This window comes from Bufo bufo, chromosome 5, assembly GCF_905171765.1.
Source record: "Bufo bufo chromosome 5, aBufBuf1.1, whole genome shotgun sequence".
NCBI lineage: Eukaryota > Metazoa > Chordata > Amphibia > Anura > Bufonidae > Bufo > Bufo bufo.
This window is the reverse complement of record NC_053393.1, coordinates 322,980,986-322,996,050: the sequence shown is the minus strand read 5'-3', so window position 1 is coordinate 322,996,050 and position 15,065 is coordinate 322,980,986. Positions and strand designations below refer to the sequence as shown.

Below are 15,065 nucleotides of genomic sequence, written 5' to 3'. Positions count from 1 at the left end.
AGGGGAAATCCAGGCCTTGTTCATTTTGATAAGAGTCAAACGGTCAGCATTTTCAGTTGACAGGCGGATGCGCTTATCAGTTACTATGCCCTCAGCAGCACTAATTACCCGCTCTGACAAAACGCTGGCGGCTGGGCAGGCCAGCACCTCCAAGGCGTAAAGAGCCAGTTCGTGCCACATGTCCAGCTTGCACACCCAATAGTTGTAAGGCACAGAGGGATCATTGAGGACGCAGACACGGTCTGCTACGTACTCTTTCACCATCTTCCATCATTTTCCTCCTTGTGACAGTAGGCCGCGCATCAGGGTGAAGGTGCTGGCGGGGTGTCATGAAACTGTCCCAGGCCTTGGAGAGTGTTGCCCTGCTTCTGTTGGAACTGCTGCGTGTTACCCTCATCTCCCCTCCTCGGTTGCCCAAGGAACTACGCACTCTGCCTCCAGCGTTTTCAGCCGTAAATTTTTGGAGCAATTTTTTCACAAGGACCTTCTGGTATTTCACCATTTTGCTAGTCCTCTCCACCACAGGAATGAGAGATGAGAAGTTCTCTTTGTAGCGGGGGTTGAGAAGGGTGAACAACCAGTAATCAGTGTTGTCCAAAATGCATACAACGCGAGGGTCACGGGAAAGGCAGCATAATATAAAGTCAGCCATGTGTGTCAGAGTCCCAACAGACAAGACTTCGCTGTCCTCATCAGGAGGATCACTCTCAATCTCCTCTTTTGCCCATCCACGCTGAACAGATGGAATAAACCTGCTATGGGTACTACCCTCTGTAGCGGAGGCAACCGTCTCCTGCTCCTCCTCATCATCGAATTTGCGCTGAGAAGACGAAATGAGGGTGGTCTGGCTATCACCCTGTGTAGTGTCTTCCCCCATTTTCCCCTCTTTCACATGCAAAGTGTCCGCCTTCATTGTGAGCAGCGAACGTTTCAGTAGACACAGAATTGGGCTGCTGCTGCAGCTCTGCCAGACCGGCGGCAGCTGTAGATGACTTGTGGAAATGGGTACACACGCGGCGCACCTTCACCAGTAGCTTAGGCAAATTGGGGTAGGTTTTGAGAAATCGCTTAACCACTAAGTTTAACACGTGGCCTAGGCATGGTATGTGTGTGAGCTTGCCAAGCTCCAAAGCCACCACCAAGTTACGGCCATTATCAGACACAACCATGCTCAGTCTGGTCCCTTATACCCTGCCACAGCTCTGCGGCAGTGTGCTGTTTGTCACCTAAGCAAATTAGTTTCAGCGTGGCCTGTTGCCGCTTCCCCACTGCAGTGCTACACTGCTTCCAGCTACTGACTGATGGCTGACTGGTGCTGCAAGATGATAATTCAGAGGTGGAGGAGGAGAAGGGGTGTTGTAGCCACTAATGTAGGTGGTGGCGTAAATCTTGATGGAAGTAGGGCCTGCAATCCTTGGGGTCGGTAGCACCTGTGCCATCCCAGGGTACAACTCGCTCCCGGCCTCCACAGCGTTCACCCAGTGTGCCTTCAGGGAAATGTAGCGTCTCTGGCCACAAGCACTTGTCCATGTGCCTGTCATTAAGTGGACCTTCCTAATAACTGCGTTGGTCAGGTCACGGGTCATGTTACGGGACACATGCTGGTGTAAGGCAGGGACAGAACACCGGGCAAAATAGTGGCGGCTGGGGACTGAGTAACGAGGGACGGCCGCCGCCATCAGGCTACAGAAAGACTCAGTGTCCACAAGCCTAAATGGCAACATTACCAGGGCCAGCCATTTGAAAAGGTGTGTATTTAGTGCTATGGCCTGTGGGTGGGTGGCTGGGTATTTGCGCTTTCGTTCAAAAGCCTGGAGTATGGACATCTGTACGCTGCGCTGGGACACAGAAGTGGATGTGCTAGCTGATGGTGCTTGCGAATTTCCTGGTGCAGGGCGGGAGGCATCCGGCCCTGCGTCTTGGACAGGAGATTGGCCAGCACGTAACACAGGGGAAGAGGGGGCAGTGGTGTGACCCGCAGACACTGATTGTGGATCCAGTCGTTCGGCCCACCTATTAGGGTACTATGATGCCATGTTGCGGATCATGCTGGTGGTGGTGAGATTGCTAGTGTTCACTCCCCTGCTCATTTTGGTACGGCACAGGTTGCACTTTCATCAAAAAAGCGCCAGACTAGGGAACAGTTGCGAGCCTGTTTGGTGTGGCCCACCTTCTCCCTTTTGCTGCCTCTTCCAGCCTGTTGCGGTGCTGCGGATCCCTCCCCCTCTGTACTGCTGTCCTTGCTCGGCTTGCCACCTTCCCAGGTTGGGTCAGTGATTTCATTGTCCACCACATCCTCTTCCACTTCCTCACTCTGGTCATCCTCCTGAATTGTTGACCTAACAACACTCACTTATTGACAACTGTGTCTCATCCTCATCATTAACCTCTTGAGACACTAATTGCTGTTCACTTATTGGCAATTGTGTCTCATCATTATCATCCATCTCGTGAAACACAAATTGCCGTTCCCCACCACCATCTTCTTCTGACTGTGAATGCTCCAGAGTTTGGGAATCAGGGCACAAGATCTCCTCATGTCCCTGTTCAAGCGGGCTTGGCGAGTGGCCCAAATTAAGGAATGGAGATGAAAAGAGCTCCTCGGAATATCCGAGTGTGGAATAACTTGTTTGCAAAGACTCTCCATGGTGGGAGGAAGGAGGATCAGGGCGAGGATTCTGTTGACCAGACTCTTGGCTACTGAGACTGGACTTTGTGGAAGACAGGGTGGTACTTAACCGACTGGAAGCATTATCTGCTGCAATCCAACCGACCACCTGCTCGCACTGGTGTGACTTTGAGAGTTGTGTCCTGCGCCGCCCTGCAAAGTGAGACATGAAGCTAGGTATCGTGGATGAGTGTGTTTCTTGTGCTCTGCCAATTGGCACAGTTTCACCGTGCCCAGGGCCACGGCCTCTGCGTGCTCCATCAGCAGCACATCCACTTCTCCATCCCTTACTGCTCGCCTTCATCATATTAAATGGAATATATGCTTGCAAGTATGTCACACGTACAGTAGCGCAGTTTTTTTTAAGTGTATGCGCAAAAAAATTACAGTTAATGTCACAGATATTTGGGATGCGGAAACATTATACAGGAGAGGTACCACAGGTAATGGCGCTGCTGTCACCAGTGTCTAAGAAAAAATTACAGTCAATGTCACTGATATTTGGGATGCAGAAACGTTATACAGGAGAGGTAACACAGGTAATGGCGCTACTGTCAACAGCGGCTAAGAAAAATTACAGTCAATGTCACTGATATTTGGGATGCGGAAATGTTATACAGGAGAGGTACCACAGGTAATGGCGCTACTGTCAACAGCGGCTAAGAAAAATTACAGTCAATGTCACTGACATTTGGGATGCGGAAATGTTATACAGGAGAGGTACCACAGGTAATGGCGCTGCTGTCAAAAGCAGCTAAGAAAAAACTACAGTCAATGTCACTTATATTTGCAATGCGGAAATGTTATACAGGAGAGGTACCACAGGTAATGGCGCTGCTGTCAACAGAAGCTAAGAAAAAATTACAGTCAATGTCAGATATTTGGGATGCAGAAACATTATACAGGAGAGGTACCACAGGTAATGGGGCTGCTGTCACCAGCGGCTAAGAAAAAATTACAGTCAATGTCACTGATATTTGGGATGCGGAAACGTTATACAGGAGAGGTACCACAGGTAATGGCGCTGCTGTCACCAGTGGCTAAGAAAAAATTACAGTCAATGTCACTGATATTTGGGATGCGGAAACGTTATACAGGAAAGGTACCACAGGTAATGGCACTGCTGTCAACAGCGGCTAAGAAAAAATGACAGTCAATGTCACAGATATTTGGGATGTGGAAACATTATACAGGAGATGTAGCGCAGGTAATGTTGCTGTCCGCAGCATCTACGGAACAAGTACACTGGATGTCAGATATTTTTAGGATGCGCAAACGTTATACAGGAGATGTAGCGCAGGTAATGTAACTGTCCACAGCGGACACCGTGTACGGAAAAAGTGCACTGGATGTCACAGATATTTTCAGTATGCGCACATGTCAAACAGGATTTGTAGCGCAGATAATGTCGCTGTCCGCAGCGTCTATGAGAAAAGTACACTGGATGTCACAGATATTTTTAGTATGCGCACACGTTAGACAGGAGACGTATCGCAGATAATGTTGCTGTCCGCAGCGTCTACGGTCGTTCCAACCTTGTTCTGTTCTGTTGATTATCGGCAGCACATCACTGATTACACCGTGAGATTTGCTGCTGATAATCAGGCATCTTTTATCCTGATAAAAGATGGCCATCAGTTTGCTTGTTTATCAGCTGATCAGCTGCTTGATTATAGGGACCAATTATCGGGAATGAGCATTCCTATGAAGCATCCAGTCTCACTGACATGTTTTGTTGGCAGTCGGTCTCTTCAGGAGAACTGAACTGATGCCTTTAGCCTTTTTTACCCATGAAAAAGCCACTAGCCAGCAAAACATGTCTGGGAGGCTAAGTGCATAAATAGTTTTAAAGTCACGTTGGAAACAAATCTGTAAATGGAAAATATTGTCCATTAGTGCAGATATTTTTCCTTATTGCCCTCTTTGTTTACTGCGGTTCTGAAATACTAGGGAAGAAAGCTCAAATATGAATACCTCTCCATGAATAATGATTGTGGCTTTAGCTTTCATCAAAGAGGTTATACTGTAGAATAGGGATATCACCTTGGTAGGTGGCTTTATGCTACCATACTGGTGGATATCTTCTGTCCTCCTTGCTTTTAATTTCTTTTGTTTCTTTTTTTCTTCCCTCTTTTTCGTGGGAGTCTCTGAATTGAGATTTGTTATACACTGAGTATTTGAGAAGAAAATGAATTGCTGTATATCAATAGTATATTATGTATATCTCAGCTTTACTTTTGGATAGTGACATATAAGCTGTAACCTCGTCTTGTTCATGTAGCCCAACATTGTATTCTACTCACAATTTATAGTAACCTCTGCACACCAAAAACACACACTGAGTTACATTTATATGTTTTCATGGAAGTTTTGTGGCTCAGGGGCCTGTGCCACTTTTTTGATTCATGCAATTGTGTTGGAAAAAGTAGGTAGGACTTCAGACTTATTTACTAGTGAACTCTGACACTTTCCTTATTGCAAATGTTGGAAAACAAGTCCATTATGACAAAATGAGACCGGTACAAATCTAGTGTTAATTAACATACAATACCATTGATTCTTTTCTTTTTAGTTTTATCCTGTTGTCACCTTACACAAGAATGTATTAATCAGAAACACTCCCAAAACATATTGAAGTCCATACGGGGGGAAGTATCTGAAAAGGAAAAAAAAATCTTACAACCATTATGGCAAATATTTTCTGCATTGTTGTGTTTAAGTGTGGTAGTTGCAAAATTATGTATGTATAACATTGTATTTCCCTTGTGTTATGTATTATAACAAAATCTTTTGGAAGAGAATCAGAAGATTACCTCTCTGGGAATCTCTCCAAAAGACTTTTGTGCTTTGATCGCTGCTAAATATATTTGTCTATAGAAGTGAACCACACGGATACACCTCTACTTCACTTAACTTTACATTCTCCACTCTAATTTCTCTAGATTTACAGTAAGGGATCATTTAAGTACAGCTGTGTAATTATACCGTAGCCTATTTTAAGTCTCTTGTACAGTTCCTTCAATCGATGTGCCTATTTAGGTATGATAGGACAATTATGCTGCAGCATTCAGACCATTAGTCATTCTTCTTTCCGTTCAGATAAAAGCAGCTGAAAATGCAGCTCTGTTGGCAAAAGTTTGGCCAGCTTCCTTCTGTTTCATTCTCCATTTGTGCTCCTTGGTATAGAAAGAGGAGAACAAAGAATTATCTAGTAAGTGAAAAGAGATGTAGAAGAACAATATGTAGTTACACCAGTTGTTAGTGATATAAGGGTAACATGCTAAGTGTAGTGCAAGTAATTTCTATTCTCAGTGTAGCCAGTTGTATTCTGTAAGACAAAGATCTACAACTATTGTAATAACTGGAACCTAAGTGTGACATAGAACAACATTGTGCTGGTATCCCAGCATCACTGGGAGGTGTACTAAAGTAACAGGAGAAAACCTAGCCATATAAGACTTAATGTTACTGTCGCATTCAATGGATAACATTTAGATCCAAATTGGCGTTGACATCAGTAAAACAATTTTACAATTTAATTGGAAACCAGGTAAAATTGAAGCATGTACAAATAGTGATGGAAAACTGCCACATCTTGAACCCTACTGCTATCACAGTGAACACCATTCCTTTTTTATAGGTTACTGGAGTGTGTAACATGCTGCGATGTTGCTACTTTGAGTACTTAGCATTAGAACTCTTTTCACCTTGAACTCTTTTATTTATAATGTTTATATTCTTTGGCTGGCCATATTCTTTAGATGTCAAATATTCCTCCCGATCCCCCCATGACAGATAGATTCTTCCTTCTGCATAGAGAGACATTGGCAGAATCCTGTTATATTGTTTGACTACAAAAGGATTATAATCACAGCTAAAACGATATCCCGTCAGAGGGAATAATAACCACAGGTGGTGTATAATCCAATAAATGTAATCACAGGGAACGACCTGTTTAAAATGTAGCCTTTAATCTAATTTAGACATAAAATAACAAAAACTCCCACAAACATACATAGAAAAGAACAAAGAGAAGATATATCCTTGATGACATTGAAGATAATACTTGTAATCATCCAAAACATACGGGTCAGAGATGGACGGAATGGACAGAGATAGAATCTGATCTGTCCCTATTCCTGGCCCTGGGCTAGGTAGCCCTGCCTAAGAACGGAATAGCCGCCCTGATAAGGACGATCCCGTGTTCTGGAACCTCCTTGTGATACCTGAATAGACCCTGTTATCCTCGTGAATCCCTACTGTGGGGTCTGCTCTAGGCACACAAAACAAAAAAACAAGTATAGATAAACAGTATAGAGAGCAACAGGCCAACCACACTCATAGATGCTCAGTGGTGTGGGTGGAAAGTTGCCAACAATAAATATGTCATAAAGGATGCACAGGCAGCCATAGGTGTGGCTATCTGTGAATGTGCATCATCAAATGGACGTTATCACCGTGTAGACCCCACACACCAGAATCAATGTGCGACGTCAATACACCATGAGTCGCCGTTTACATTTGTACATATCAGTGTATAATTGGGATGTATATACACGTACGGCACCAGAAGCACTATACAGGGAGTGCAGAATTATTAGGCAAGTTGTATTTTTGAGGATTAATTTTATTATTGAACAACAACCATGTTCTCAATGAACCCAAAAAACTCATTAATATCAAAGCTGAATATTTTTGGAAGTAGTTTTTAGTTTGTTTTTAGTTTTAGCTATTTTAGAGGGATACCCATTTCAATTATTTATTTTTACCAGTGAAACCAATATAACATCTCAACATTCACAAATATACATTTCTGACATTCAAAAACAAAACAAAAACAAATCAGTGACCAATATAGCCACCTTTCTTTGCAAGGACACTCAAAAGCCTGCCACCCATGGATTCTGTCAGTGTTTTGATCTGTTCACCATCAACATTGCATGCAGCAGCAACCACAGCCTCCCAGACACTGTTCAGAGAGGTGTACTGTTTTCCCTCCTTGTAAATCTCACATTTGATGATGGACCACAGGTTCTCAATGGGGTTCAGATCAGGTGAACAAGGAGGCCATGTCATTAGATTTTCTTCTTTTATACCCTTTCTTGCCAGCCACACTGTGGAGTACTTGGACGCGTGTTATGGAGCATTGTCCTGCATGAAAATCATGTTTTTCTTGAAGGATGCAGACTTCTTCCTGTACCACTGCTTGAAGAAGGTGTCTTCCAGAAACTGGCAGTAGGACTGGGAGTTGAGCTTGACTCCATCCTCAACCCGAAAAGGCCCCACAAGCTCATCTTTGATGATACCAGCCCAAACCAGTACTCCACCTCCACCTTGCTGGCGTCTGAGTCGGACTGGAGCTCTCTGCCCTTTACCAATCCAGCCAAGGGCCCATCCATCTGGCCCATCAAGACTCACTCTCATTTCATCAGTCCATAAAACCTTAGAAAAATCAGTCTTGAGATATTTCTTGGCCCAGTCTTGACGTTTCAGCTTGTGTGTCTTGTTCAGTGGTGGTCGTCTTTCAGCCTTTCTTACCATGGCCATGTCTCTGAGTATTGCACACCTTGTGCTTTTGGGCACTCCAGTGATGTTGCAGCTCTGAAATATGGCCAAACTGGTGGCAAGTGGCATCTTGGCAGCTGCACGCTTGACTTTTCTCAGTTCATGGGCAGTTATTTTGCGCCTTGGTTTTTCCACACGCTTCTTGCGACCCTGTTGACTATTTTGAATGAAACGCTTGATTGTTCGATGATCACGCTTCAGAAGCTTTGCAATTTTAAGAGTGCTGCATCCCTCTGCAAGATATCTCACTATTTTTGACTTTTCTGAGCCTGTCAAGTCCTTCTTTTGACCCATTTTGCCAAGGAAAGGAAGTTGCCTAATAATTATGCACACCTAATATAGGGTGTTGATGTCATTAGACCACACCCCTTCTCATTACAGAGATGCACATCACCTAATATGCTTAATTGGTAGTAGGCTTTCGAGCCTATACAGCTTGGAGTAAGACAACATGCATAAAGAGGATGATGTGGTCAAAATACTCATTTGCCTAATAATTCTGCACGCAGTGTATATATTAGTATGCAATCAGATGTCATCAAGGATATATCTTCTCTTTGTTCTTTTCTATGTATGTTTGTGGGAGTTTTTGTTATTTTATGTCTAAATTAGATTAAAGGCTACGTTTTAAACAGGTCGTTCCCTGTGATTACTACAAAAGGATTAGACATGTTGAAATTCAGTAATTCGGGGAGAGTAGGGACATGACCATGCACATTGGATTGTTCACAGGTCCCAGCCAGATAGATTACTCAACATTTATATAGTTTGTATGTCCATTGAATGTCATAGAATACCATAGAAATGTATAAAATGTCTACATGTATATGATAAATAAACTTTTGTACTGTATGATAATCAAAACTCCCTCTTGTTTCAGTCACAGTCGTGCTGTTTGCTGCTCTAAGACGACAGAGAAAGAAAGAGCCATTGATTGTGTCTAAAGAAGATATAAGAGATAACATTGTGAGTTACAATGATGAAGGTGGTGGAGAGGAAGACACTCAGGCTTTTGATATTGGCACCTTGAGGAATCCAGAAGCCATAGAGGAAAACAAATTGCGCAGGGATATTGTTCCAGAAACACTGTTTTTTCCACGTCGAACTCCAGCGGCCAGAGATAACACTGATGTAAGAGATTTCATTAACCAAAGGTTGAAGGAAAATGACCTCGATCCAACAGCACCTCCCTATGACTCCTTAGCAACTTACGCATATGAAGGAAATGGTTCCGTGGCAGACTCTCTCAGCTCTTTGGAATCTGTCACTACAGATGGAGACCAGGACTATGACTACCTAAGTGACTGGGGGCCACGTTTTAAAAAACTAGCAGATATGTACAGTGGTGCAGACAGTGACAAAGACTCTTAATATATTGCCTTTTTGGATTTCCAATTTTTGGAAAAGTAAACAGCATTTAAAAATGAGGAGTAACTATGTCCATGGCCTCTCGTTAGGCCATCTGCTCATCCAATTGTTTAATTTTTAAAAATTGTGAAGACTAAATGTCAGAACCTTTTTATAGTACAATTTATGAGCTTCCAAGAGGCAGTTTTTTTTTTCATTTGTTGCTTTGCTTTTTTATATTACCACATTTTAGTCAGCCCTTTTTATCTAATTAGTCTTATAAACACTACGTGAGGGAAGGGGAGCAATATTTGTACACAGTCTACTCGCATTAATATACTGTACTTACTGTTTCTATTGCCATAGGCAGTCACATGTTCTTTTGTGCACCAGTTGAACCTTATACCCACTGAATGTTATATAGTTATGATGTGGGGATATAAATATTACAGGTTAGGCTTTGTGGCTTTAGATCTACCAGTGCATAAATGATGTGTGACTATATTATATAAGAAAGTAAAGGACATTAAAGTGGATCTAATATTTAAAGCTTTTTTACCTTGTTATGGTGGGAATACTTTTTTTTTCTCGCAAGTATCACTTTTAACATTTTGATGTCCACTAGTTTGGAAAAGAAGACACACGTGGACTTTTTCATATTCTGATTTTTCCATAACTGAACCAGTGAAGAAAAAAAAAAATGATTTTTTTTCCCCCTTACCGTCTGTGAGAAGACAATACCAGCTGTCAAATGTAAAACTTTGTGAAGTGCAAAAATAGGTTGACATTGTCTCTGTTCTGAACATCACGGAAAGTGTTTCGTAGAATTCTATACCAGTGTAACAAGATTCCCATAACTTCAGGAGGTTTCACATTAAAATGCAAGAATAGGCAAGAACATTATCTACTTTCTTATTGTTTTAGGCGCGATAGCAGTAGAGGTTCTGTCAGAAGCTTAACACTATACATGCTGTAATTTGTATACACCAAAAATATGAAATATTCTTGTTGTATGATTTGATGTGCTTAAAAATGACACCTCTTGGATAGGCATGTTGTCAAGAATGTTTCAAGGACTGGGATATAAGCAGTTTATACTATCGTAAATGAGACCATGTTATCTACTGATCAGTGTTATTTTCAACTATTTGGTATGATTTCAGTGTAATATTTTTTGTTTAATTTAAATAATTATAAAGCCATTGTTTTTATATAAATTGCGTCTTTACTTGAAATTAGGGGAATTTTCTAAGCAAAGTAGTGTACAGAGGGTTAGATACCTACAAATATCTGGCTCCAGATAGTAACATAAAGTTATATAAGATCCTTTCCAAAGGTACCTAACAGAACACAGTGAGCACTGCAACAAACATGTCTCTGACTCTGAAAGAGCTGTTACTTAAAGCAAGGATGACAAACTCATGCTGAGCAAAGCCGTCAACAAATCACAGCCAAAATCTCTTTTAGTCGAGGATGAGGGTTGTAAAAAAAAAACTTTTAGGGGGGTTCACCATGGTTATTACTGATGAGTGGTATATTCATAGTAAAGGGTCACAAAATCTAAAACAGAAATGCTACATTCACCTGTGTGCATACAAATGTGTACATCTGTTCACCATTAAACCTCATGCACATGGCCATATTATAAGTCTAGGACTCAGAAAGGTGCCTGGGGCATTATTGTATTCCTCAATACATAGTCCTAAAAAAAGAATGTAGCATGTTTCCATTACATTGATCAAGGTATTTTCCTCTAGAATAATTGCTTCCAAGGGAGAATATCTCACATATAGATGAAGCATCATATGACCACACGCGGACACTTTTTGCTGTTTTCTGCACAAAGCTTTCTCATTTGCATTTGATCTGTTCCAATGCTTTATTGAGTTCCAGTTATATTAGGCAATCATTAGGTGTATGGTGATGAATGATCAGCAATGATTTTTGGTGCATAAAATATGCGATCGCTGAAAAATGACGGCTTGCTCGTTTGTCGGGTCATCAGAAACAGGTTTACATCTGGCATTGTTCACTCCCGATCATTTGCCCATACAAAATACCCCTTTAGAGAGTACTTCAATTCCTAATTGGTATAGTAATATAGATGTTTGAAAACGAATGTGTTGTGTAATCAGCCCTTTTAGGATGGGAAAGTTTTTATTTTTATGTGCATTTAAAAGACAGACAGCCTTAGATGTTTAAGAAGTTATTAATCCTTCAAAATCACAGTTTGTTGTTGTAATGATGTATACAATTTATATTTAATCTAATAAGATTCAGTAAGTATTACATATATACTTATAAGGCTGAGCCATATGGTGGCTCCTGTCTCTCATCTATGGTTATTAATACAAACTACACAAATCAATCCTAAAGGGCCCCAGTAACCACAGGTAAGCAATAATTAAATGCAACATGCCAGGAAACAGTACTCACTAGGTGTTGTCACACCATGCATGCAAAATAGCTTGGCAAGAGATGTCCACTATGTGAGATGCTCAATCAGACCAGGACTCAAATTTGCTGTGATAAAATATTCAACAAAAGGATAGAAATAGAGCTTACTCAAGTGATCCAGATACTGTAGCATTTGAGAGAATAATTCACCTAACATGTATGAGGGAGAAAGAAATCCTAGGAAGCTAAAACTGCATTCCAGCAAGGTCCTCCATGCTATACTGTAACACTCTATATTTTTGCAGTACTAACATGGGTTTAACAGTGTGGTCAGAAGAGAACTTTATTCCTTTAACAAAGACTCACTTGTCATCATTGGTGTCTATAAGGGGCCCATTGCAGAACTTGGAAGTGAGCCATAACATTTTGACCACCAACAACAAGGTAAAATTTAAAACCTTTTCTTTGGGGAGAGCAAATTGCCTTAAAGTGATAGAGTTTTATCTCTTTGTGCTGACTTCTACAGATGGACAATATTTTGTACTTAAAGGGAATCTGTCACCTATTTTGACCATATTAAACGGTAACATAGCAATGTGCAAAAAAGTACCTTCATTCCTGCATATGTCCTCTTTCTTTTATTCAACTTTTCATTTAGATGAAAAAGTGATTTTTCTGATATGCTAATTAAGCCTCAAGGTGCCCAGAGGGGCGTTATTCCGCTCCTCTAGTGCCCAGTAACGCCCCCCTGCAGTGCCCAGCCCGCCTTTCTTCCAAACCCAGCACGCCTCCTAAGAAATAAATGTACTCCCACATCCTTGCCGAACGGCGCCGCCCCCTCCACTATGTCATGTCATTTATTCACCCCACCATCCTTACGTCCTCCTCTCTTGGCCTCCGAAATCCCGCACAGGCGCAGTATCGCTGAGTGCCTGTGCCTGTACGATACTCCGGCTCCTGAGGCAAGAGCGCTCTGATTACGTCACTGGGCTCGGCGCATGCCCAGTGACACTATTGAGGCTGTTGCCCTCAGGAGCTGGAGTATCGTACAGGCGCAGGCACTCAGCGATACTGCGCCTGCGCGGGATTTCGGAGGCCAAGAGAGGAGGACGCAAGGATGGTGGGGATAATAAATTACATGAGGTAGTGGAGGGGGCGGCGCCGTTCGGCAAGGATGTGGGAGTACATTTATTTCTTAGGAGGTGTGCTGGGCTTGGAAGAAAGGCGGGCTGGGCACTGCAGGGGGGCGTTACTGGGCACTAGAGGAGAGGAATAACGCCCCTCTGGGCACCTTGAGGCTTAATTAGCATATCAGAAAAATTGCTTTTTCATCTGAATGAAAAGTTGAATAAAAGAAAGAGGACCCATGCAGGAATGAAGGTACTTTATTGCACATTGCTATGTTAACAGTTTTATATGGTCAAAATAGGTGACTGATTCCCTTTAATTTGCAGTGGCATAGTACTGATAAAATGAAAAAGTAAAAAATTCTTATAAAAATGTTTTCTACCAACATTGCATGCATAAAAATACCCCTTTTTAATGGAAGTGTCCCTTAAGCATCAATGACGACCAAGGGAAAAAGGTACATTTACTGTTGAAGAAGCCTCAGAGGTTTGGGAAAGTTAGTGATCATCATAATTATAGACCAGTAAGCTTAACCTCTGTTGTGGGAAAAATGTTTGAAGGACTCTTAAGGGAATATCTATAGAGTATGTGACTGTAAATAATATCATAACTGATAGCCAGCACGGGTTTATAAAGGACAGAAGTTACCAGACTATCCAGATTAGTTTTTTTATAAGTAGGTGAGTAGAAGCCTGGACAGAGGGGTGGCTGTGTATGTAGTGTTCTTGGCTTTTGCAAAGGCATTTGCATAGACATTTATTAGGTAAAATAAGGTCTTTGGCTTAGACATTTTAGTTTGTAATCGTATTGAAAACCGGCCAAAGGACTGTGTCCAGAGAGTAGTTGTCCATGATTGCTATTCTGAATTGTCCCCGGTTATGTGGTATACCCCAAGATTTAGTACTGGGTCTCCTATTATTTTACTTATTTATTAATGATATAGAGGGTGGTATTAAATGCACTGTTTCTATTTTTGCAGATGACACCAAGCTATGTAGTACTGTGCAGTCTATATAAGGCTACTTTCACACTCACATTTTGGGCGGATCCGTCATGGATCTGCAAAAACTGATCCGTTACAATAATACAACTGCATGCATCCGTCATGAACGGATCCAGTTGTATTATCTGTAACATAGCCAAGACGGATCCGTCATGAGGACCATTGAAAGTCAATGGGAGACGGATCAGTTTTCTATTGTGCCAGATTGTGTCAGTGAAAACGGATCAGTCCCCATTGACTTACATTGTGTGGCAGGACGGATCCGTTTTGGCCTTAGGCTACTTTCACACTGGCGTTTTGGCTTTCCGTTTGTGAGATCCATTCAGGGCTCTCAAAAGTGGTCCAAAACGGATCAGTTTTGCCCTTATGCATTCTGAATGGTAAAGGATCGGCTCAGAATGCATCAGTTTGCCTCCATTCCAGTCTCCATTCCGCTTTGGAGACGGACACCAAAACGCTGCTTGCGGAGACAAACGGATCCGTCCTGCCACACAATGTAACTCAATGGGGACATGTCCGACATGTCGTAGTTTTATTCTAGCCGCCTCTCGCCGTGCCTCGCCGGGAACTCCTCCCCCTGCTCCCATTATAGTCAATGGGGACGGAGCGGCAGTCCGGGGGCACACGTTCACTAGCGGCAGGATGGATCCAACTGGCTGTTCACCCGACAGGACAGCCTGCCGAAGGTCCGTGCCGCTAGTGTGAAAGCAGCCTTAGGTGTGAGGCAGAATATCTCTTCTGGTGAAGAGCTGTGTAACTGAATCACATAACAGCTCCATGGCTGTGGGTATAGCTACAATTACCATCTTCATCTTACGCTAGAGCTGGGCGACCATGTGCAGATTGTGGGCTTCTTTCCTGCTGCTCCTAAGAATTGTCCAAAAGGATTTCTAGCACTATCTTGGAATAAAAAACTTGTGTCTCTCCGGATTCTGACTGTAACAATTGTCAAAGAAA

At 42.4% G+C, this 15,065-nt stretch overlaps 1 protein-coding gene across 3 annotated transcripts in view; it reads left to right on the top strand.

Moving 5' to 3' along the window:
* LOC121001695 (cadherin-6-like) overlaps positions 1–10,670 on the top strand; it is a 393,550-nt gene extending 382,880 nt beyond the window's left edge. For all 3 annotated transcript variants that reach the window (XM_040432869.1, XM_040432870.1, XM_040432872.1), the window contains one exon: positions 9,114–10,670. In XM_040432869.1, the coding sequence (XP_040288803.1) occupies positions 9,114–9,604 (491 nt within the window). In that variant the 3' untranslated portion in view covers positions 9,605–10,670. The remainder of the gene's footprint in view (positions 1–9,113) is intronic.
* The last annotated feature ends 4,395 nt before the right edge of the window (positions 10,671–15,065 follow it).